At 43.9% G+C, this 24,797-nt stretch overlaps 1 protein-coding gene and 1 long non-coding RNA gene across 4 annotated transcripts in view; one reads left to right on the top strand and one right to left on the bottom strand.

Annotated features, from left to right (window-relative positions):
- Positions 1–24,797, top strand: part of CFAP61 (cilia and flagella associated protein 61) — a 123,705-nt gene that overhangs the window by 91,540 nt on the left and 7,368 nt on the right. For 2 of the 3 annotated variants that reach the window (XM_069787785.1, XM_069787787.1), the window contains exons 23-26: positions 238–329; positions 3,536–3,741; positions 20,065–20,155; positions 22,976–23,147. In XM_069787785.1, the coding sequence (XP_069643886.1) occupies positions 238–329; positions 3,536–3,741; positions 20,065–20,155; positions 22,976–23,147 (561 nt within the window). Of the gene's footprint in view, positions 1–237; positions 330–3,535; positions 3,742–20,064; positions 20,156–22,975; positions 23,213–24,797 lie in introns of those variants that run through there. The other variant, XM_069787786.1, reaches the window with a different exon arrangement.
- Positions 212–16,478, bottom strand: LOC138686150 (uncharacterized). Its single transcript, XR_011325507.1, has 3 exons — positions 16,061–16,478; positions 1,813–1,880; positions 212–916 (listed from the first exon to the last, which is right to left on the bottom strand). It is a non-coding gene; the product is annotated as an uncharacterized lncRNA (long non-coding RNA).

Genomic DNA, 24,797 nt, shown 5'->3' with positions numbered 1-24,797 from the left:
CAGGATCAAGAAAATTTTAATCAGAACTTTTCAATGTGTGGCTACTGTGCCAATATGTATAAGAGTACCAAAAAAAAGTTTGTAACATGAAGTCCACCAAAACAAAAGAAGTTCCTTGTTTTCTTTTTAGAGCCATTTAGTAAACAAAAAAAAAAAAGGGGAGAAGGAGGGCAAACAAATACTTTATTGTTGTCTTTGTTTATGATTTAACAAATCTCATATTCTCATTTATGGCAGGAGGTGTTCTTCCTGGGGGTTATAATTACTTGCATATTTCCAAACCAGAAATCCCCATCCGCTTGGACTTAGAACTTGCACTGTGTGATCATGTAAGTTACATTATTTAAGTTTTCTTTGTTTCATCCTCTATTTGGAAAGATGTTCTTATTTAGGATAGCACAGGTACATGCATAAGTACCGTGCATCTTAAAAAAAAGTATATATCTTGTGTAAGCATGGTTTTAAGTAAGCATGATTTTAAGTATGTATTTAGAGACCTTCTGGAGCTGGGACTTACCAGTAAACTCTGGAATGGAACAAACCACATAAAAGACCAAATCTCTATTTAATTTATTTTAATGTAAATTCACTGTAATGTAAATTCACTGTAATGTAAATTCACTTCTTTACTGCAGTTCTTAATTCCTTTGCAATGAAATCAACCGAAACCGAAGGGGTTGTGGTCCTTGAAGGCAGGAAAGACTTGTCAAGCCCTAATGCCCTGAACTCTTCATTACTATTTGTAGCACTTTGGGTTCAAATAGCTCCCTAAATGGGGCACTACAGCTCAACTCCTTGACCCTTTTTTTTCCAGTGCTGGTGGGTCAGCCATTTGTCTCGGCCCAGGTTGGGAGCTTATCACGTTGGCTTTTCTTCAGTACTCTTGTTTTCAGAATGGCTTTCTTTTTCCTTGATTCTGTAGAAAGACAAGTCATTTTCTCAGTCATATGGAATACGTTGCTTTTGAAGTTCTTAGCACATATTTAATACATAGCACGTCAAGGTAGTGGTGGTATTTGCCATCAGATTTGCATAAGAACAAATCCAGTCAGCTGAGCCTGGGTGCATCATATAAATCAGGTACAGCTGGTGAACAGGTATGAATCACATAACTAATTGAACCTCTTAGGTGTTCATTTCCATACTTTCTGATATTTGGTTTTCTCAAAAGATGCACGATTCCTATAAAGAGGATGTAAGATAGTGTTATTTGGATTTCACTAAAATATGCTTTCAGCCTTAGCACTTAATCTCTTTCCTCCCTGCAATAAGGTGCTATAAATGCATACAGATGATAAAACTTCACAGCCAATCAGTGAAATTCAGTTGATTTCTAGACTAGTAGGAAAAGAATATATTCTGGAAGGGATGCTCTGTACTTAGATGCTAGAAAATAGCTAGTGCTGCAACCATAAGAGTCATCTTTGAACAGGAAAGAAGGAAGCGCTTTGCTTCCCAACTGTACAGTTCCAACTGTAGTTGGGCTACATAGGAGATTTCCCGTGATACAAACGTGGAGACATGTCTCTTACTGGAGAACCTGACTCGTGAAACAAGAAAAGGACCAGACTCATGTATTTTAAAGCCAGAGAGGACCATCCACCTAGGCAAGCTCCTGTTTCATACAGATTATACCTTTTTCATCAGGGATTTCTGCATTAAGCCCATTCTTGTAGTTGATGTAAAGAGTGGCTTTTAAAAGACTACTTCTGTGCTGATTTTAAAACTTGGACAGCAGTAGTCCATAGGAAGAAATGATATTTTTTAAAAAGGAATCCATGCTTTGGGAGGAGGAATCAAAGCATGGCTCACCTTGTTTTCCAGCTTTGCAGATCCAGGATGAGCTGTCCAAAGCAGCATGTACTGGGAAGCAGAAAGGACTATCAGAGAGAGAAAATTGGTTTTGTCACTCCAAATTGCTAGAACATGATTAGAATTCTTTTGCTGCAGCTTTGATTACCTGCTGTCTGAAAAGGGAACATCTTTAAAGCCACTTGAGAAACTTCATGTAAATCCTAAAAGAATTTTCTAAGAAAGAAGTAAGAGAAGCTAGTGAAATGTATTAGCTGAGAGATGTGGAAGTAACAAAGGTTACTGTAGCCTAGCAACAGGTTTTAGAAATATATAAAACTGGAACATGAATACAGCTTTAAAAAACAGCTTTAAGCTATTTGATCATCCCACTGCAATGTGAGGTTTGAAACAAATTTTTACGTTTTTGTCTTTTAAGTGATTCATTTAACTAGCTGAAACGAAATGCTACAGTTTAAGCATCAGCATCCAACATTATTATTCTTTTATTGATATTAGAGTTGGAGTTAGCAACACCTGGCAGACCCTGTTCAAATCGGCAAGAGGGAGTCACTGAGAGCAATTCTAAATCATATATATATGTGTATGTATTTGTGTGTATATATATACACACATATATACATATGCATATATATGTAACGTAAGTATATGCATATATGTTTTTTAAAGGTGATAGTAATTCACCATTTAGAAGTCTAGAACATAGCCTGAAGGAAACGTCCTATGAGATCAAGCCTAGCCTCCTGCAGTTTCAGGCAACCATCTAGTACATAGTGCCATTTACAGAATGTAGAAGTTTGTTTTAGAACTGAACAGGGACCTTCTTGGTATTTCTTTCCTTGTTGGAAGGCTGTTCCAACACATCACACCTCTGACTACAGGAAAACTCCTACACAAAGCCAAAAATGCTTAATTGGTATGTGATAAATCTTTGAGTTGTAACATTGAAGTTTGCTTGTAGCTGATTAATGTGGTAGTGTCAACCCTTTGCCTACAGTCCTATAGCTGCTACAATGTGCCATAAATTTGGACTCTGCACATATACTGTTTGTATATACATATATATATCTATACATACTTTTTCCTATACACGTATATATACACGTGTATATATACATATATATATGTATAGTTATAAATCTGGAGAGAGAATAAAAGTATACCAGTGTTCTTCATTCATCAGGATGGTATCCTATAGCAAATGATGATATGCCATGTGTATGCAATAATGTGGACTCTGTGTAATAAATTAGGATGAATAGAGTTCAATTCAGTTGCCTAAACAGGCATCTAGTGTTTGGGATGCCCCAGGGCATCCCTTCTGACCTCCAGCTGCTGCTTCAGGAGGTCATGGGTCTCCCATGGATCTTGTGTCATCACTGCCAGCACAGTTTGGATGGCCCAGATACCCTTAGGTGTCTGAAATGGCACTCAGGATTGGGCAACCAAAGCCCATGCTGCACAGGCAGTCGTATGCTGCACAGTTTTGTGTGCAGTTAATCAAGGTCTAAACCACACAGAAAATCTTTGTGTCCAAACCACAGCAAAGTGCCTTCTTGTATAAACCATGTTACCAGGAATGGGTATTCTTGATTAAAAAAAAAAGGGTTGTGGATTTTAAGAAATGGTACATATCAGCTAGGAAACCTAAGCTGATCCTGTACATATGCCAAGTCAGGTGTTCATTCCATCTCCACAGTTTTTCTTATATTTTCTGTTCCAGGGGCTGGAGATTATAACCGGAGAGGCAAGACATGGGAATTATTTCAGAATGCATATCAACAAATATAATATGGTAGACAGCATCACCTGCTTTTCAAAGGAACCCTTTCCTGTCTCCAACTACATTTGCTTGTATGGACAGCATGAGCGTCTTCTTAATGATCTTTATTATCGCTGGAATGAAGGGCAGATTACAGATCTTTACAGGTAAAATAAACTGAACATTGTGCATAAAATCTACATTCTGGCAGAATTTTAGTTTTATTTTATTACAGTTTATCTTCTGGCTGTTTTACCTTAGAACAAAAGATAGATTTTTAGAGACATTTTCCATTATTTGGCAAAATTATCAGTGGTAATGCAAGCCCTGAAGACCTTCCTGGAAAGAGCTGTGTGTATGAGATTTATTTAGAGACGGAGCAGTGGTTTACTTGACCATCTTTCATCTGAAAGAGCATTTCAGTATCTTTATAACTTTTGCAGATGTGCACTTTATAACTTTTTCAGTAGGCTTAACTTACTAAGCTGAACCTGAAAAATCCTTTTTTACTGAAGATTCATATTCAGAAGTCACTTTTAAAAGCCACTATTTTTGTCCCTTTGAATCAAATTTTTAAGCTGAAGGTTCTGGGGAGATTTTAAATCACTCATGATGATAGTCACACTCAACAACTTGCCTGCTTATCTGGTGATAAAACAAACCCTGAAGTTTATACTCTAGACTGTGTTCTCTGTGTAAGGGAGTTAATTTTATAGCTGGAGGCTGTCAGGACTCTGCATATTTAGCGGAGGTTCCCCATCCAACTTGCAGGACTTACCCCACCACAGCAATCTGCAGCAATGAAACAGGTCTTACAGATTTTCTGAGGTGCTACCCTCTGCCCACTGTGCCCAAGCAAGCACAGGGCAATCGTGGGGACTAGGTGTTCCAAGGCAAGTCTCTGAAGTGGTGGGAGAGACTAAAGAGCCTGGCTATTTCTAGCCAAGATTTATGTGCCGTCTCATCTGAGAGAATTTTTCATTGCTTTTGGAAATGCAAACTTAATTAAGAAAGTTATTATGGAGAGAGGCGTATCTGAAAAATGAGATCTACCGTATCTTTAATCTTCTGCTACTTCTTCTTTTATTCCTTATGCCTCAGTGAAAACAAGTCCTTTTGAGGTCAAGCTTGATTAAAAAACCAAAACAAAACAAAACCCAGCCTTGGGTTTCATTCATGGGGTAGAATTCTCTGAGCATGTAATTGAAACAGAAGGTAAAGAACTTGCTGAAATATCTTATTTTGATTTTCATTTTTAAAAAAGGTGGTGGCTTGGGAACCTAAATTGTCACAGACAGAGAAGTGAAGTACCACATTACATAAGCTAGTTTAGAGACAGAAAGCCAAGCACAGGAACAAATAGTAAATTTTTATCATGATACAAAGCTGACAGTGGTGCCTTAAAGGTCTCCAGACCTGATTTTGTTATATTTATAACTGATTTGAAGAAAGGCATAAATGGTAGGAAAATTTTCAGATTAAACAATGTTACTTAGGTAACAGTTTGTAAAAGTTTTCTGTAAAGGATGTGCCGTGGTCCAAAAGAAACTTTGCATGATAATAGCAATCTACTGGTTCAAAAAATTCTGTAGGAGTGAAGCATCTGATATCTTGAGACAGAGACTTAAGAGCCTGTGAATTCCTGTACCTCTTTCTCTAGCTTTTGCACTTCTGCTGGTTCAGTGTCAAAAAGCTTCACTGGAATATGGATAAGGCATTGTACACTGCTAAGGACAGAGAAATGAGAATGTCTGCTGAAATCAGGGAGGAGCAGGGGGATCCAGCCAAGCCCTTCAGTTAATGTCAAAAGATTGGTTTGTATGCCATATTTTGAGAATATCAGCTGCCGTCTCAAAGGGTGAACTCCCTTGAAAAGGATTCAGGGCTTCACCAGGACTGGATGTGTGGCTCTCGCAATTCTTATGATGTGTTTTGCAGTCCTCTTCCTGCACTCTCTCCTCATTGTAAATATTACAGAGTCTAGCTCCTCATTTTTTTCTTCTTGTCTTGTACTGAAAGACGGGATGAACCCAAACTTCAACTGTGAGGTTTAAAAGTTTCTTGGACAAAAATACTTCTTTACAAATTTCATTTCAGGAGACCTTTGTATGCCTTTGCTGAGAGGAGTGTGAAACTTGTGAATTGTTGCTGCCAGAGGAATTGATTTTGATTTGTAGAAAATGTTGGGTTTGTTTTACAAGAGAGGAATGGCACACAGCAAATGTAAAGTTCACATAAACAGTATATTGTCAATAGGTGTTGAGTAGAAACTGAAGGAGGATGACACAATTGTATGAGATATAGGTTAAAACGGCAGGTAATTTTCTTTCCTTGTCACAGCTGAGGCTGATCAGCTAATACATTTTGAGCACTGGAAGAAACTCGATACTCAGGTTGTGGCAAGGTATCATCAGTCTTTTTCATGGTGTTACAATATGCAAACACAGCTGTGACGTAATCTTTTCTATGAACCACAAATGTTGCCAGACACTTACGCCTTTGTTGTTTGCCCAGATGTGGTTACAGTGTCAGCTGTTGTATGTACTAGCAAATTTCACACCAGTATCTACATCTGGAAGAATAAATCACCTTGCTTTGGGATTTCCACCTGCAACACAGGTAGCAGTATTTTCCTGACCTTGACAAAACCACCATTTGTTCCCTTTTTCTCTGTTGCTGCATGTTGAGCACATAGCCCAGCCCGAGGACCTCAGTGCAGCTGTACTTACCTGCAGTCTTGATAGCTATGCACACAGATTTCAAAGAGGTGAGACATTAACTTTCTGAACGGACAGCTTATTTCTTCATGAGAGAAATTGAGAATGTATTAGCCTCCCTTGCTCTCATGATTGTGATAGGATACCCACATGGTGCACTGATCAGGGGATTACAAGTAAGATCAAGTTCTAAACATCCACAGAGATTTTAAAAATCTGAGGAGAGATGAGGATCCCAGTGATGATCTGTTAATAGGATGAGTCAGGCCAGTCAACGCTGTAAGAGTAAGAAGTGCAGTTTTCTCTGATGGCAGGATATACACTCGCTGAGGGAGTCATCAGCTCCTGCAAGACTGCTTGTATCTTAACTGGTCTTTGCTTACCAGGATCTGAAGTTGTGCAAGGTCAGGGCTCTCTTGCATCCACATACTCACAGGCACCACGACCTGCATGACTGGGTGGTCTGGCCAGGATCACTAGTGTGCCACACAGGGGACACCACTTACCGGGTCCTCATCACATCTCTTGAGCTCTTCTTAATTAGTGATGATGAACTAATTTTGGACTTGTCTTTTACAGCCTTTAGATGTGGATGTTGTTTGGGATCTTTTGCCTTATTATTTTATCTCACCCCACGTTAGCCCATGGCAAAATTCCTGAGTTACGGTTGCCAGGTTTTTCTTATCTGGTTATTTTATTGCCTCCAGTTCTGTTTTTTGTCTTCTTTATACCTTATCTTTAGATAGGTTTGTTCCTCCTCTTCTTGCTCTTTGGTCATTTGAATGAAATCACATATGTTGCCCTGTAGCAATTAACATAGGCTGTTCTTTAATCCTTTCTCGCTTGTTTCTTCTGGTGCTTTCACACACATGCATACACACACACGTACACTTCCATTCATATCAGTCTTGGTATTTCTGTTACAAATATCTATACTACGAGGAGGATGGATTCTCTAGCTAGTTTAACAGGTGGGAGACAGAAGAGCAACTCACTGCAGTAAAGTCCTTTGCAGTCAGCCAAGGCAGAGTGAAAGGACTAGTGAGAAAAGGAAGAGACAGTGAGAAGAGGAAGCACACTGCTTGTAATCTTCACCTACAGTCCTAGCACAAAGCAAACTGGCACAGGAAATTGCTTCTTTCAGGAGGTAGAGCAATGAAAAAAGGCTGGCAATATAATGTAGTCTCATCATAAATAATATCATATATACAATACATATACGTCCACATAATACAATGTTATATACAATGTACATGTGTATATGCACAATATACAACAATATACAGTGTTTAACACCTAGCCATGAGAATACTACCTATTAGAAAACCATTAAACCGAAAAATGGTTTAGCATCTCTTGAGAGATAAAGATTGTCTTGAGTCTTTTACATAGATAAAAAGTGGTGTCTGGTCTTCTTTTAGCAAGGAATATGAAAACACATTCATTGATTTCTATGTGTGTGATAAAAAGAAGAAAAACTGTTTTGGGTGGTGTTCACATGGTCTATAATGATCTCACGTGACTGTGTGAATGCAAACCTGATGTTAGGACTGAATTTCTCCCTTTGACTTTAAAAAAATCCTTTTAAACTAGACACATTACACTTACATCCACTTGCAGTATCTTCTAGCAAGATGTGAAATGCCCTTAGTGTGGGACTGTGAGAATGTTGTGGTTTGTTAGTTAAGTTGCTAAACTTGCTGGTTTGAGACATTCATTCCCCTCCTCCCTTCTTTATGCCTCTATTTTGGGGAGGGCCTTCCTATAAGGCAAGAAAGTACAACGTTTTAATCTTTTGGTCTGCATTTAGATTTCCCAGCATGGCATCTAGTTCCAGGAATGGACACAGTGGAACAGCTGTCACCTGGGAGCTAATTTATTTCTGTGTAGCATGCAAATTATCTTTTAAATAATTAGAAACTGCACCTAGCAATGAATTTCCTCACTGATTTGCGTTCGGTATAAGGGCTGAAAGTTAACCCCATGATACCGGATTTCCTGACCATAGTGCGCCAGTGCTATTTTCAAATTAGCATGAACAACAGGACCTCAAGATTCAGCTAACTTGGAAGAAGTAACTCCTTCTGGTTGTGTGTGTGAAACATCAACTACTGGTAATAATGAGATAAATAACATTTCCTTTTGTTGAGAGAAAAGTTCCATTGATCTCAGTATGAGATCTCAACATGATTAAAAGCTGCAGGACTTGACCTGCAAGCAAATGAAAGATTGAAGTCACTTCTCACCTCCTCCCTTCCTCCTACAGTAAATGTATGTTGTGGAGGAAGCTAAGCAGGCTGGTGGGCATGCATCGCCCTACCCCTGGTGCAGGTCAGAGGGGTCCACCAGTGGCTGCGGTCCCAGCCTAGTCCCGTGCCAGGGAAGGAAGCCCCTCAGCCCTTAGATTTGCAGGACCAACAGTCTGATGCCCCCAGTCACACTAATACTGGTTATGTGTATTCAGACTGATGCCTTTTAAGACTTTAAGTTCATAAATTTATCAGCCTAGCAAGCAGTAACCGAAAAAAACAGTATAAAATCCTGAGTGTATTGCCACAGTATCTCAGCTACAAAATACACTAGCGCACTTGAGAGTGTAAGCTTTTAGTGAATTAGATACTCCTCCATATTACAGTATTTTCACAGCTCACTGAAAGCCTCAAATGCTTTTGAATTATTTTTTTTTCAGAGAAACAATGCTTTAAGCTCTCATAGTTAAACCAGCCAACACTGTATCTGATGGAACTAAAGAGTTTTAAAGTTTCTTTTCCCTTCTCCTTTAGCAGACAGGTACTACGGACATTTTTAAAGGGGGTCTTCGTGCAACTCTACAACTGCACAGTTAAAAAATATGCTCCTCAGAATGCCTAGATGCCTTAGCTGTGATCCCAGTGATATAGATACTAATGTGATAACAACAGATATTAGTCTTTTTCAAAAATAATTGCCTATAGTTAAGCTTCTGCAGCCATATTTGGGCCTGATTCTCATAGGTGTTAGGTACTCCAGCTTAATTCAGAGCAGCATCTGAGCAGGCTCAGTTTGTTACTTAGCTAAACACGAATTTAAGAGCCAATGTTTTTCTTTCTACCTATGCAAACAACAGCTGAGGAAATAGGCTGTTAAGCCAGAAGATGACCACATCCAGTCAGACAGCTGTCTCTTCTGACTGCACCACAGTGGGAAGCACTTCATCCCTCTGACTGTTTTATAGGATGCCAAGGTCTACTGGGCAAGTTGTCAAGGCCTTGGACAGGCAATATTTACTGACCAAGAAAAGTCTTATCCTCACTTGTCATTGTGCTACAAGAAAAAGGCACCATTGCCGTCAGCGATGGTCACCCTTCCATCTGCCTCATGCCACTGCAGTAGGTGTACTCACTCCATCTGGGCCTTCAGCCATTATGTTCCTGAGCAGAGAGGTCTTACGATGCAGTTGTCTGATGTCAGGGCAGGCAAAACCATAGGAACCAAAGACACAGTATCCTAAAGCTGAGGATTTTGTATACAAACCTTTTATGTCACCTGGAAATTTAACAGCATTATTTCCTAGATTTGGAATCCACTTTAGGAAGGAGTTTCTGCAATTTTTATTCATTTCCCATAATCATGGAATCATAGAATGGTTTGGCTTGGAAGGGGCCTTAAAGATCATCTAGTTCCAACCCCCCTGCCATGGGCAGGGACACCTTCCACTAGAAGGTTGTGTTCAGAAAAGCTCAACTGGAATTTGAGCACCCAAGAGTGAGGCTCTTTCCAAGAGGGAAGACTTCTCTTGAAGGAAGAAGAAAGCAAATTCCTGTAGGTTTCATAGGAAGTGTCCCCTATACCACACTCCTTCCCTTCCCTCAGAGGTCTCCGGTGCTTGCCTGAAAGCCTTCAAATTCTTTCTATTGCCCTAGCAGCAGATAAAAGCAGGGGGTGGGGAGAGAGCTCCGAAATATTTTTTCTTTTATTTTTAAGCTTACAGATTTGTTACTGGTCATCAGTGCTCCACGCTGCTTCACAAAGGAGGAATGTAACCAGCCAGTTACACCCTTTTGTATTCTCCCGAGATGAAGGCAAGTCTAAGGCAGTTGCCAAGTTATGGAACACGTCCACAGAGCGGTGGAATCTCCCTCTGCTGCATCTTAAGTACGAAACAGATAATTAGAGGGGTCTCCTGATACTTGGCAACCAAATGGATGCTCACTGGCATCATGCCTTTAATATGAGGTAGAAGTGTTTCATGTAGGCTTCATTTGGCATTAATGAAAGCCAAATCTACTAACACAATGCATAAAAATCTGACTCACTAGTTTCTAAAATCTTAAGTAGCTTATTTATCAAATTAGGTGTGAGTGGTTTTCTTACTTTGGATTTTGTAATACTGTATTAATGAACTTGTTTTCAGTCATGACCTACAGAAGATGCTGGTTGCATCACATTAATATGGCAGTAATACTGATGACGAAGCAAAGGAGTACCACTGTTGCATGACAGTGAGTGCAGGAAAGGCAGCATCACTGGAGGAAAGGCACAGAACTGGGCTGACAGTGATGAAGTGTCCCGTCAGAGGCAACATCATTATGCCAATCAGTTTCTAAAAGGCACCCTCCGAAATGTTGTGTTGCTCAGCCATCCCCTTCTCAAGTTTCTTGTCATACCTATTCACCAGGTTTACTCTCCGTGTAATGCTGAAGTTAGTAAGATGCTGTATGTTAAGCACTTCTGTTATTTAACAATTTGTAAAGCATGCTGATAGACTAATGCATGGTGTAGCAATCAAAGTGTTTTGAATAACACATAGCACAGAGTACTAAGTGCTCTATTTATATTGTATTTATATTTAGTTCTTACCGGAAATGTGCTTTTAGTAGTCTGTACTTACTACGCTTCAGCTTGCATCATGGAGCCATCTTGGTGCACACAGGCTGGACATTCAGATTTTGCTGTATATATATGTAGGTGTTCCAGCTAAGAGCTCAGGTCTGTTACAGGGTCAGTCCTGTGAAGGAGTCTGAGAAGGCAGGATGTATTTTAAAGGATGATTAGCAGAGAAACCTTACAGGCACACTCATCCAAGCTGAGCTCAGAAAGACTTTGTTACTTTTTTTTTAAAATAACTTAGTTTCCAGCATTTTAAGGGCTTGTCTTACTTATTGACAATTTGTCTACCCTGGATAGTGGCCTCAAGTAGCACCATGAGGAGCATATGTTTGTCGCATGATAGCAAAGCTATTTGCAGCAAGATGCAGGTGCACTCTGAGTGCCTCATTTCCCTTGCAAGCATTGGTGTTCTCCAGAGTTGGGGTTTATACATCCACCAAGCTGCAAAGGTCAGTTTGGGGACTGCTGATACGAGGGGCCAGGTCCATAGAGAGAAGCCCCCATTGGCAGACATTAACCAGAGGCTCTTTGGCAAGTAGGAGTTGGGAGGGTGGCTTACGACTCTGGCAATACTTATGCATGGGACAAAAAGTACGGGGGACTTTGCTGAAAGGTAGTGACAAAGGAATTTTTTTCCCCAGTGCCAGAATAGAAGATAGGATTCACTACTCACATATGAAGGGAACAGGCAACTTACACATGCATAGATCTGTGGTGATCCACCCCAGATAACTGTTAGAAGATCTGCATGCAGCCTGGCTGTGGTGGGTGTTGCTGGCCAAGAGCCTAAACACCCTGAAAAAAATAAGGAATCCTCCACACAAAGTAGCACAGCTTCAACAGCAACAGGTACTGATATGCAGTAAGACACAAGGCTGCCAAACATGCATCAGAAATGCAGGAAGGCAGTCAAAATCCCTTACACTAAGATGCTTTAGAAAATTCCACCCAGAAGCTATAAAAGTGAATAGTATCACTGAATGTTACCCTTAGTTGTTCTCTTCAAACCCTGTCATTTATGTTCTCACTACATTTTTCATCTTAGCTGTACAAGCTAAATGCTCAAAAATATTTTGAGTGGTATGAACAACATTTACTTATTTGAAAGTAACCATTTAGATCTTTTCCACTTAAGTTCAATTCACAGATCATAGTACTGTTTACATTAGGCTAAAAGTGATTTATTAAGCAGTGTCATTTAATGAGAGTTTAAGCAGAAACACCACACTGGACTGTTTATTGATGCAACTCTAATAAATCTCACAATATAACAAAAAAATAGGAAAAAGAAGAACATTTGATGTTTTCAGTATTATTTTTAAAAGGACCAGGTAAAGATATAAATTTATTACTTATAGTCTGGATAATCAGTGATTATTTACAGACGAAATGCATGCTACACAGAAAAGCTGGTTTTAAACCAGACTTTCAAAAATGAAGAGTGATTGTTCATTAAGAGAAATACTAGAATGCACTGCTGTCTGGAATTTGCCGGATCCCATACCATTAGCACACCATGATTACACTTAAGGGATTCCACCTTAGGCTTTTGTTCATCATGCAGACAGCGAGACTTATTTTCTGCAGGGATAAAAAAAAAAACAGAAAGGAAATGTGGCAGGTAGTGAGCATGGCTGAGAGGGACTAATGCTACTCAGTACACTTTACAGCCTAATTAGAGGAAAATTTGTGTGCTTTTTAATCATGAGAGAGACAGAATAAGGAAGGAGGAACACAGGAAGGGATATCAAAGCACTAACAGCTTTTTTCCTGCCAGAATTAAATGCTAACCCCAAGGTGCACTGGTAAAGCTGTACTTACGTAGCAAATCAATATAAATGGTAGACCCCTTCAGGTGGCTTTAGATTTCTATATATTAATGTAGTTTTTAAGGAGCAGCTAACTTGCTAATGAAGAACTATGTTACTAAGAAACACCACGTCCAAATTAGTGAGTAAAGGCTAGTCAACTGAATCTTACCACATTAATTTGCAGTCAAACCTTGCTGATTCATATTAATAATTATGCAAACCATTATGAATGATTGAACTCTGAATTCATAAACAAGTAATTGCAGAAAAGCAATCATACCACTGCACACAGCATATTTGTTCATTTTGTGCATCAGATTTAATTTCCTTTTAATTGTTTTTCATAACACATTATGTGTGAAATAGTACTATGTGAAAAAATGCAATAAAACTTATTTCAGGGTCAGCCATAATTTCCTCATAAAAAGAGCAGACAGTAATGTTTTTGTATCAATTTTAAAGAGCACAGAGTTTAGAAAGTTTAAAGAGCAGTTCAGTGGGAATCAGCTACACAATAACTGCTACTATCCACGAAGTATCTAAACTTTACCAAATTCCAGTGCTGAAATAATGGAGAATACCTCTGGAGGATACTTAGAATAGGAAAGGACTGCAGTATCTCAATGTGAAGCGAGTATTGCTAAGATCTGCTTTCTGAAATGGCAATTTAATGCAAAATTTCAAGGATATTAAAAATGCAGAAAACAGAAATGATTTATCAGTCATGATGGATAACTGGCATTTGCAAAGTGAAGATGCTGGCAAGCGATACATAGTGTAAACCATGACCCACATCCCCCGGAAGCCAGCAGGTCTCTGCAGTAGCCCCAGTGAGGTTTTGGACTGGGCTCAGTGGGATCAGTATTGTCCTCGACAATGTCTGGATTCAGTGGCCATTTTTCTTGAGGAAGAACTGCAAGATCAGTTGCACTGCACTATGTTTTGCTATTGCAGCTACAGAAAAAAGGGGTTTGTAAACCACAGGTTTTAAACCAGTTCTCTTCAAAAGAAAAGACATTGTGGGTTTGGTCATAGTTCTGTTAAAAGTGGTAAAAAAGCACAGGCTTCCTTTCTATGATTTACTTATCAAAAACTACAAAAGAAATGTCAGCCTATAAATTAGTGAACACTATCATTATTTTGTAAATCAGCCCAAAGAAGTAAATCACAGATTGGCTTGTCCATAAGACTATTGATTTTACTAATTACTGGCTCAGAGCAGTAACAGAGAGTCCTAGATTAATGAATTTAACAGGAGTGACTAAAATGCATGGACAAACAGGTGTTCAGTGAGTAGAACTATAGAGTAAGGAGTTAAATAGCTTTCTTGCTACAGTCACGCTGTTGGTTCAACATTTGCTTGATTGTTCAGCAGCTGTAAGTGAATTTTAAGAAATTACAAACCAGGGAACATTTTCTGTTCTTTGTGATTAAGAACAATGCTTTCAGGTGGTGCTTTATGGGATTTTACACAAATTAGTCTTGCTTTTTACCTACATAAACAAGCTGTCTTTCAAAACAATTGGTCAGATGATATTTAGCAGGAAATGCTCAGTGGTTTTATTGTCTTTAAATTTACACTTTATGATTCCTGGTCCAGCTATGCAAGGTATATCTGGAAATACTCTACATATTTTACTGGAATCACAGTATCTTTGTAATTAAGAGTCTTAAAAACATCCATATGTTGTGCCCAAAACAACGCATCTTCTCTTTTCCTGGCAAGATGGGACATTTCTTCTTACATGCACTTGTGTTGCAGATTAACAAAAGTCTTTTCTCCAAACTGTGTTTGGGAAGAAATGTCAGAATGACCTGGAAATTAGAATTGCATTGCATCCCAACCCACTGCAGTACTTTCCTCTCCCCACTCTGGGAAGTGGAATTCCCTGCTCTTCATAGGCACTCCTGGCATAACTGTATTACACTTAAGCCTGTGTCAGCTGACCAGCTGCTTCAATTTCATCTGTGTTTGTCCTTCTGGTTTGATTCATGGTGTTTGTAATAGCAGCGGCTTTCTTCTTACTGCCTAGGTAGTGGCAAAGACAAGGAAGAATGAGGTATACTGCAGGAAAAGCACACCAGCATTTGGGTAGTTTTTTCCGCCATGTGCCAAAAGCACCAATGAGGAACTCTGCTTCCATAAACCGCCAAAGCCATTCAAGTGTAATGAATCCAAATGTGCTAAGGAATGACTTTGAATATTCTGATGTCTGAGTATTTGAGAACTGACAGAGTATCTTCCAGATGTAGCTGATAGAGCCTGCAGATTTTGCATTTCAAGCATTACGTTTCTTTTAAAAAAAGAAATTTAAACCCAGAAAAATGGACATCCAGCTTGAAAATTCACTGTGTTGTACTAAACATGGGAAGCTACAGAGAGGAAAGGAGATTCTACTTACAGATTAACAGGAGATTAAGTTTATCAATGACTCTGGCTTGTATTGTGGACTAAAAAAATGTGTGCCGCTCTGCATATGTGTACAGTGCTGGATGATGGAAGATACAAGTCTGGTGACCAGAGTCCCACTGAGTTTAATGGGACATAAGGCAGGTCACTAGTGAATTGTAGACCGCTTTGTGAAGAAATGAACATGATTTCGACAGATCTGTATTAACATTCATTTAGAGACATTTAACAAAAGTTGCAAACAGATTCAAACCACTTCATAGATTGTCCCAGTTCCTGAACTTAGTTGTTTCCTCTGAGTTTATGTGTGTCGGTCAAAGAGTGGGGGTAGCAGGGATGCAAGGAATTGAATTTGGTTTTGTTATTGTTTCCATAACAGCTTTGAGTAGCAAAAGAACACTGACAGACAGAGCATCCTCAAAATCTGTAGTTAATAACATGCCAGTAGTCTGTGGAGGGATTTTTCAAAGCCATCGTCACAAGGAACGGGTACCCACCTGCCCTTCAAGCTTCTGAAAATCCCCCACCTTGTCCTGGTCTCACAGCAGAGAAGTCACCGGGACCACAGGCAAGGCAGCAGCGAGTGCCGGCTGCTTAGGGCTGCAGTTTAAATTCCCTTAACTGGATTCTGTGCTCGGTCTCGGCGTGCACATGCGCTCTGGTAATTTGATAAGCTCACCTGCAGGGAGGGATTATTCCATGTAGTTTAATGTGCCGTGGGCTCTGCATTCCCACTGCATAAGGTGTGCCTACAGGCCTGTCCACTGTGGCACCGGTTATCTCTGCTGTCATCAGGCTCATGGAAGCAGCAAGAAAAGGAATGAAAGTAATTAAAAACATATTACAATCCTCGTATTAAAAAGAAAATGCCATTTTTTTCAGGCTGTAATAATGAGATTTACTTTCACATTAAGAGGAATGAGAAAATCAAACCTTTTTTAAAAATTGGTTTCTGGTTTTTTTTGCCATGTTTGATACATTCATATCACTGCTTTCAGTTTCTCTTTCGACTGGTGATTTTTTTTTTTTTTTGTGGGAGAGGATTTCAGCTGAGATTTTCCAAGAAAAGCACCCAATATGAAATGCATAAAGACAAAATCAACAATGGTCCTCAGAAGCCCATCTTTAATAATATAAGTGGAAATTATTTGGGCCTCGCTTTGCTTCATTTTCACGTTTTCTGCCCAACGTACAGAAGTCTGGAAAACATTGCAGTGGTGTGATAAAACTGACCTGTATGAGTAGTACAGTTATGCCAAGCTTGTGAATGATAAAAGGTTAGGTCTACCAGAGTGGATAAGCCCACTCTACAGAGCTGGTCTTCACCCTTCCACCATTACTTTCTTGTCATGGGATTTAAAATTATTTATAAAAATTTCAGTTATTGATGATTTTTTCTAACTTTATATCTTGCTTTTTGTTTTGTTGTTGTACAAACAGAGTATGTTACTCTGAAGGTTTTTCATTCCATTTTTAAGATTTTCTGGCCTTAACATCTCGCTGTCAGTGATATATCTCATGTTGTTAGACCTGACTTAGATGGCAGAAACACTGCCAGAGGTCAGTGTCAGGTCCTCGCTGCTTCTGCTTTAGAGTGCCAGGACACACCACAGACGTACGGCAGCTTCAGAATTAGCTTTCACGGAGGCAGAAGCCTTGTTCTCCTAAAGTGGTGTGTAGTTGCAAATGAAATGGAGAATAAATACAGATAGCTCTCAGATGGAAAGCCATGTGCATGCATACTCCATTTTTGCTTGCTAGCAGCGGCCAACTTTGTCTATTTTATTTATTGCTGTATCTCTTGAAAAGGGAAAGATTCCCTGTCTTTTGTACAGGACGCCACTAAATATTTTCCTCCTTCTTCCCTTTCATCTAATGTAGGCTACACATCACAAATGAGGCAGAACAGACTTTAAATATTGTTTGTCAATGAAAGGCGAGACCAGCTTCCTAGCAACAAAAAGGATGTCGCTTATTGTCTTCAAAAGGAGACCATTTCATCCCATCTCGTTACAAATGCCTTCCCATGATAGCTTCTGTCGATATAAAAGTCTGCCAGCAGGGGATCCCCATTAGGAAGTGACCAAGTTTGAAAACCCGTTATGCTCCTGGCAAACATTGTCATCTTGTACATATTTAGCCTGATCAGTCTGGCAGGTTATGAAAGACTAAATGGTGCAAACACATGTGGCAGATGCCGTTCTCATGATAGTTGAGGAGCCTTTGAGCCTCTGTTGGTAGCATGCCAGCTTCATCTTGTATACTGAAGAGCATTATACTTTCAAGCCTTCTACAGCTTGCCCTGAGGGACTGCTGCTGAAGTGGTAATAAAATTCAGAATGAGCCTCAGAAAGTCAACTTGTTGGTTTGGCTTCAAATGGGTTTTTTCATTATTAAACTTCCCTTTAGCAGCCATATGTAGATCTGCTTTCTCAGAAACACCATGTGCCCCTTCAGAAAGGTGATTCTAACTGAAAAGATAAATAGATAAAAACACAGAGCCAGCAAAGAAAGTGAATTGTTTCTGTAAAGTAGATCTTTAAATTGCCTTTAGTGGTTACATTTCTTCAGGTGAAGGGAAGTAAAGGGAATCTGGGCGTAAATGTTGTTCACTGGTAGCTCCTTTTGGCAGCTTATCTAGCAAATACAGACAAGACATTCTCCATTCCCCATAAAGGGCATTTTATTTGCATCAAGTATTGCGAACTGGGTGACACATCGCAGGTTTTGAGCTCCAAATCTGTGAATATTGACGGGAACAGTTAAAAACGCAGTTATGGACTGAGTTGGCAACAGTAGCAGTAATATGTAGCGTCCCTGAAACATTTTATAAACATCACTTAACATCTCAGTGAGGTAGGTGAACAACTTAACCAAGGTAAGGCAGTTGGAAGATGTGCCTCAATCAAGGGATGAAATCCCCTTATCAGGGTTAGAATTAAAATTAAGATGCCAGCTTGAAAACAAAATGTTTGGCCAGTGGAACATGGCTTTTAGCAGGGCACATCAGTAAAAACAGAGAATCTTTAATTATCTTAATGTGTTCTTGTATAACACCCCCTTTTTCCCTGCTTTGCTATCTAATATCAGCATTGAGTTAAAGGTTTGTGTTGGGTGGGGGTTTTCTTCTGAAACTGAAGTTTTTTTAAATATTTACGGGATATCCTGTTCTTCTCTAGCTTTCTGTACGTGCTGTAGGTATATAATCACTTAAAGATACTTAAAGCTGAGCTGATGTTTTCTAACATCTCATATCCAAATGAATGGGTAGCATCAGTCATGGTAACGTGCTACCAGAGACTCCAAGGCTGGGCAGCACTTACCGTAGCAAGAACACAGTATTTGTAGTAGTGTCAATAAATATTTATACTGTGAAAACATCTATCGGAGAGCGCCCCGCTGTGCTGGACACTGTGCAAATCTAGGAGAGGCAGCCCCAGCCAGCCTGCGATACAAAGAGAAACGCAGATGAAGGGGCACAGTGGGAAGGGGGAAGAGAGCTTATGATGGGATAAGTATGTAAAAAAAACCCAGCAAAGTTCTGCCAGGTGCACAAAGTGTCACTAATTGTGCAGGGTGTTAGTGAGAGCTGAAGTTTCATTCAAAGAGTGGGAGAAGGGAAATCCCGCCATTTGACATTAATGAAAAAAAAAAATCTGCAAAAAGGAAACTGCACATTAGTTTTCTGTAGAATTATTAAACTTGTGTAGTGCCTTTTAAGTTGCTTTGTCCAGGTGTTCATTTAAAGACCACACAACTGAATCAAGTGATAGCATACATGTATTCCTGACAGCAGCACCAAGCATGCTGCTGCCATTCCAAAGATGAGAACGTTGGTCGCAGCCACACAAATGCACCCATCTTAAAACTTCCTGGGTGCCCCTGTGCTCTTGCTGACATCTGTTCAGTCATTACTGGGATGGAGACGGTGCGCCTCCTGACTCCAGTTAGCATTAGCAAGAATTACACACAGAGCATCTCACTGAAGCCGTAAAAATTATTTTTCATTATAGAGGAAGGAGAAATAAATCACAGCTTTGTAATCTAGCTGCCTCCAGTTATATTTACAGCCTTGAGGTTCTACATCGAGTCACGTCCTCTTCATCTTTTTACTCCTTTTTCACAGAAGAATGCTGTCATGAATGCTGTCACTGAAAGAAAAAGTTACAAGAGCTTCCTCCTAGAATAGGTTCCATTTAGCTTCAAGCGTACTAGTGCAAAGAACATATTGCAACACTGTGGTGGCCTGTTTTTCTGGCCTTTATTAATCCAGAAACCTTAATGATGAACAACATTTGTGTCATTGTCTACACAAATTTAATTTGTTTATGCAGCAGTTCAGTTAATCCTGCAATCTGCTTTTCTCAAATGAGGACAGATAATGGAGACACCGTTCTTTACAGGTCTTCAGGCTTTTAAATTCTGATAAAATCAGGATTCTTCACTGGGTCTTGCCACAGCTCTGAATTAAGCCACTTTAAATGTAATTACTGAAGCTGGCTGTACATCAGGAACATCCATTAAAAGAATTGATTGACCATGCTGTTACGGGAGGCATTTTATGAACAAATGATCATGATGGGTCCAGAACTGTAATTTATAAAGGCAAAAAAGCAGGTAAATACTTTATTAGTGGTTAATGAGAGGTTCACAAGATAACTAAATTTCTTCTTTTTTAACCAGCTACTTCAGGGAACCTTGGTCCATGGCCATCTATCACGATCGGTTTATTGATCTCAAGAAGGAACTGCGCCAAATCCTGATGTCGGAACAGGTAAGAAAAATGACTGGCAAGTGCATTTTATTATTTAGGTAATTTGTTAGTGTTGTTCACTTTGGTTTTTTCTCCCATCTTTCTCCTAAAGCTTTATGTTTCTGTTTAACTATTTCCTCTGGGAAACCTGAGCAGCTCCTATATCTCACAGCGGGGTGGGGGATTCACCAAGTACAGCATATTGTTCAGCTTCATTATTTGGGCGTATTTTCAAATTTGCCAGTAGACCTTTAAGTTGCTTTGTTTCCCTTCACAGCATTTTTGCATTATACTTGCGGTTTAGTATAACTACCCAGCAGAATCTGGAGGCTTATTTATTCAGTTATCCCATTTTTTAATTAATGTTTCCTAATACGAATACACTATAGGCCACCCTAAACCTGTCTCAGCTGGGCCTATGAGAAGTAGATTTTTCAACGTCTACCCACAGGGAATGGCTTTTGTGGCCGTGAGAGTGAAAGCAACTGGCTTTTTCAGTGACAAGTGGATTTCCTGAATAAGGATGAAATTAAAATGTTGGCTAATGCTGTTTACAGCTTTGGCCTTAGTACTGTAAACGGAGGCATAAAGTCACAGCAGCCTGTAACTTTGCCTGCTCAAAATCCAAAGCCTGCTGCACTCCATGAAAAGAACTGCTAACTGCAGATTTCCAACAACCCCAAGAACTGCCTCCCCCACCCCCGATGAATTTCTGGCTGATCTCAAACATAATTCACAGGCTGGATCTTGATACTCCCAACCCACTCCTTGCGACCAATTCACTCTTTCTCTCCTCACGCTGCTTTTGCTTTTATTTAATGCAGTGGAATTCCGTGCGATGGCAGTATTTTTTAAGTGTTTGCTCACAGAGTTTTTAACTGTGCAGAAAACAAGCAGAATCAACTGTAAATGGAGGCAGGGTGACAAAAGGAAGGGATGTTGCGTAGACTGTAGCCCACCCATTTCCATGGCCCAAACTGGTGTGCTGTCATATGTCACAGCTGTAGCCCCACAAACGCTCGACCCCTGCCTCCTCCCAGAAGGGCTCGATGCAATTTTCCTCCTATTGTCATGTTAGAGAAAGTGCCTCAGTGCAGTTTTATTTTAGATTCTCTTGGAAGACATCTAAAAAAGAACACAAAATTAAATTCGGTGCAGAATGGGAGGCCTGATGAGAAGTGTTTTTCTTGCCATCATTCAACTGCATTTCACAGGCTGTAAGTGTGAACGACTTTAGAGAAAGGGGAATTGGCATCCTACAAATTAAAGACTCCCTTGCCTTACCCTTTTCTTGTTGCAGTAGTCCTGACACACAAAAATAGTCTTGCTGAATGGTCCAAAAGCACCTCTGTGAGTCAGAACTGCTTACGTGAACATAGATGGTAGTATCTGCATCTGAGTGCAAATTTGTCTTTACTTTTTGTATTTTTATCTGGACCTTCTTCATGGTGATTTTAACTGTATTTACTAAGTGTCACGTTTATATGTTTTCCTTGGGCGTTCCTTCTAGGCACATTGCAGAATACACAGTGGGTACCATGAGCTTACGGAATATATCTTAAATGCCTCAGGACTGGCTGTGTTTCTATATGGAGCAAGAGACTACTGTCTTTGCTTCCTGTTGCTCATATTCCAGCTCACTTCAGCATGCAGATAAACTAGTAATGAAATGTAAAAATGAGGGAAAAATACACCTTTGAAAGAGATGTTTAAGAACTGTGAGCGTCAATACACAGAAGTCAGACAGTTCTGGTTACAGTTTCCACAGAAACTGGAAATCAGTCCCGTGCATTCAGGGACAGTATTTACGGAGACATTCACTAGTCGTAATACATGTGTGGAAAAGGCAGCTACAGCTGGGACAGGGACTACGTTTTTAGCCTGCATATTGAAATTGTCACCCCAACGCTGCACTTGATGTATGCGTGACTCTAGCACGGGATGCCCTTGCCTGTCGCTGGAAGCCGAGCGGTGGCGCGGGGAATGTTTACCCTTTCGCAGGATCACAAACATGTGTTTATTTCAGCATGCAGAGCTCCAGCTATGCAAACATGCAGATGGCGGGGCTGGGTTTTTGCACCTACATCAGCTGTTGAAGTATTACAGCAAACTGAGGGCACACATGTGCAGCGCGAGATCTTCTAGAAAAGGCACTTGTCCTCAATAAGAAATAATGGTCTGATTCTCAAATTGCAGCTGGGGTTGCTCTGAGAAGTCGGTGAAAAGCAGCTAGTACATTAGGCAGCGGGGGGGGCGGTTTCCCCCGGTGAGCGCTAGAAAGCTATGGGAGAAGGCCGCGGCCGAGAGCTCGGACATTGCCACCGGTTCCCGCTCGCCTTCGAAGGCGTCGGTTCAGTTCCACGCCAACGTTGCATCCGTGGCCGTTCACGGCACGGGTCATTCTGGAGGGACAAACGACCGAGCGACGCTAGCCACCAGAACCGCCGGCCCCGGCCACCGCGCTCGCTCTCGGGTGGCGGTGGCGGTGCCGATGCCGGTTAGGCGGGGAGCCCCCGGAGCCGGGGGCCGTGCCCGCCGGTACCCCGTGCCCTGCCTTCCCGGGGTCGGCGGCACCTGCCGGCCGGGGGGCACCGCCTGCCTGGGCCTGGGGCTCAGCGCCACCGAAGAGCCCAGCGCCGGGGGCTCTGCCGCGCCCGAGCCGCGGGGAGCGCCCCTGGCCGGCTCCGCACCCTCCCGCCGCCACGCACCTCTCGCCCCCGACGCGTTTTCGCGCCGTTTTCGGTCCCTGCCGCCGCACTCGCCGTCGCGGGTGCCCGTCCCCGAGCGAGCGCCCTGCCCGGGGCGCCGCCGGGACGGCCGTCTGACGGCTCTGCCTTGCAGGTGCCCGGGCTGCCCCCCGCCGCCGAGCCGCCCCCGGAGGACGCCGCGGAGCAGAGCCCCTGCCCGCCGCCGCTGCGGGAGCCCGTCCTCCGCTACCTGCGCCGCCACCGCGCCCACCTGCCCATGTACGCCCCGGCCGGGGCCGCCGGCGCCGGACCCCCGCCGACGGCAGGTGAGACGGCAGCGCCGGTTCCGCCGGGCAGCGCCCTCCCGCTCTCGTAAAGCCGCGCCGGGGTGGACGGGCGGGGGGGCTCGGAGTGCAGCCCCGACGGCGGGGGGGGGGGGGGGGGGATGGGGGGTTGGGATCTCGGTGTGCAGCCCTCACGGGGGAGGGGGGGGCTCTCGGTGTGCAGCCCCGACGGGGGGCGGGAGCGGCGGCGCGTGCCCGGCGGGCCCGCAGCTGTATGCTAATGCACAGCGGGCCGCCCCGCCCCGCCTGTCCCACCGGGCGGGCGGGCGGGGGGGCTGCGCGGGCAGAGCGGCCCCACCCCCCCCTCCCCTCCCTTCCCTTCCCTCCGCGGCCCGGCCCGGCCCGGCCGGCCCGCTGACGGGGTGCCGGGGAGAGCGGCGGCCCCCGGTGCCGGGCGCTCCCCGCTCCCCCCCCCCGGCCCCTGGCTCTCCGCGCCCCTTTGTGCCGCCCGCCGGGAGGGTCGCGCAGCTTTATGCTAATGAGGCGCACAAAGGCGGCGAGCGGGGCCGCGCGGGGGGGCCGGCGGTCGCTCGCGTGCCGCCCGCGTGCCCCGCCGCCCCCCACAAAGGCGCGCGGGACCCGCGGGGGAGGGGGGAGGGAGGGACACGACGGGGTGGCGCTGCCCGCACGCACCCCTGGGGCCGGCCGGCTGCTCGCAGCGGGGGGCGGCCCCGCTACCCCCCCCCCCCCCGCCGTGCCACCACCTGCGACGCGCGCAGCAGCGCGGCCCGGCCGCCCCCCCGCCCCCGCGTGCCGCAGCGCGGAGCTCCCCGCGCAAACTCCCGCGTGGGCCGCCGCGCAGCGCCGGGACGCGGGCCGGGCCGGGGCCGCAGACAAAGGGTTAAGGGGGAGCGGGGCCGCGGCCCGGTGCTCGCCCCGCCGCGGCCGCACCTGCCGCGGGCCCGCCGCGCTGCCGGGGACCGGCCGCTCCCGGCGCCGCTGCCCCCTCGCACGCCCGGGAGCGGGCACTGTTGTCGTGCCCCGCCGCAGACGCCGCCCCGGGCAGCGCCGGGCGCATCCTCGGCGTCCCCGTCCGCCGTACGGGCCGGCGTTGGCTCTTAACGCCCTGCCGTGGCATGCGGGAAAAGGGGGAGCGGGGGTGTCCCCCCGGTGTCAGCTGCTTCGCCTCGTACCCGGCGCGTAGCGCGTCCGACGGAGACCCGAGAGCCGCGCCGCTGCCGCCGTCCCCATCCACGCGGCTCTGCCGGGGAGACAGGCCGAGCCGCGGGGGGCTGCTGCGGGCCCCGGGCCCCGGGCCCCGCGGCGGGCGCGGCTCCGCGCCGGCGGCCCGGGCGGCGAGCGCAGCGCGTAACAGGTCACCGCCGAGCGGGGTCTCCCGGGGGCTGCGGCGCTGCCCGCCCCGAGCCGCACCGGCCCGGCCGCAGCCGGCGTCCCCGCTCGTCCAGGCTGGCCGCGGCGCGCCGCGACAGCGCGGGGTTCGTTGCCTTCAGGACGGTGCGGGGCAGGGCTGGGGGCGCCGGCCGGCGCGCCCGCTCTCGGCTCTCCCCCGCTTGACCAGACCCTTCCTTTAGCACCTGATGCCGGCGGCGGCGGCGAAAACCCACCCGCCGCACCGAGGGGCCGCGCCGGCACCCTCCCGGCCGGCAGCCTGCCCGCCGCCGCCAGCCGCCA

Source organism: Haliaeetus albicilla, chromosome 7 (assembly GCF_947461875.1).
Source record: "Haliaeetus albicilla chromosome 7, bHalAlb1.1, whole genome shotgun sequence".
Taxonomy (NCBI): domain Eukaryota; kingdom Metazoa; phylum Chordata; class Aves; order Accipitriformes; family Accipitridae; genus Haliaeetus; species Haliaeetus albicilla.
This window is presented reverse-complemented; position numbering and strand designations above follow the sequence as displayed.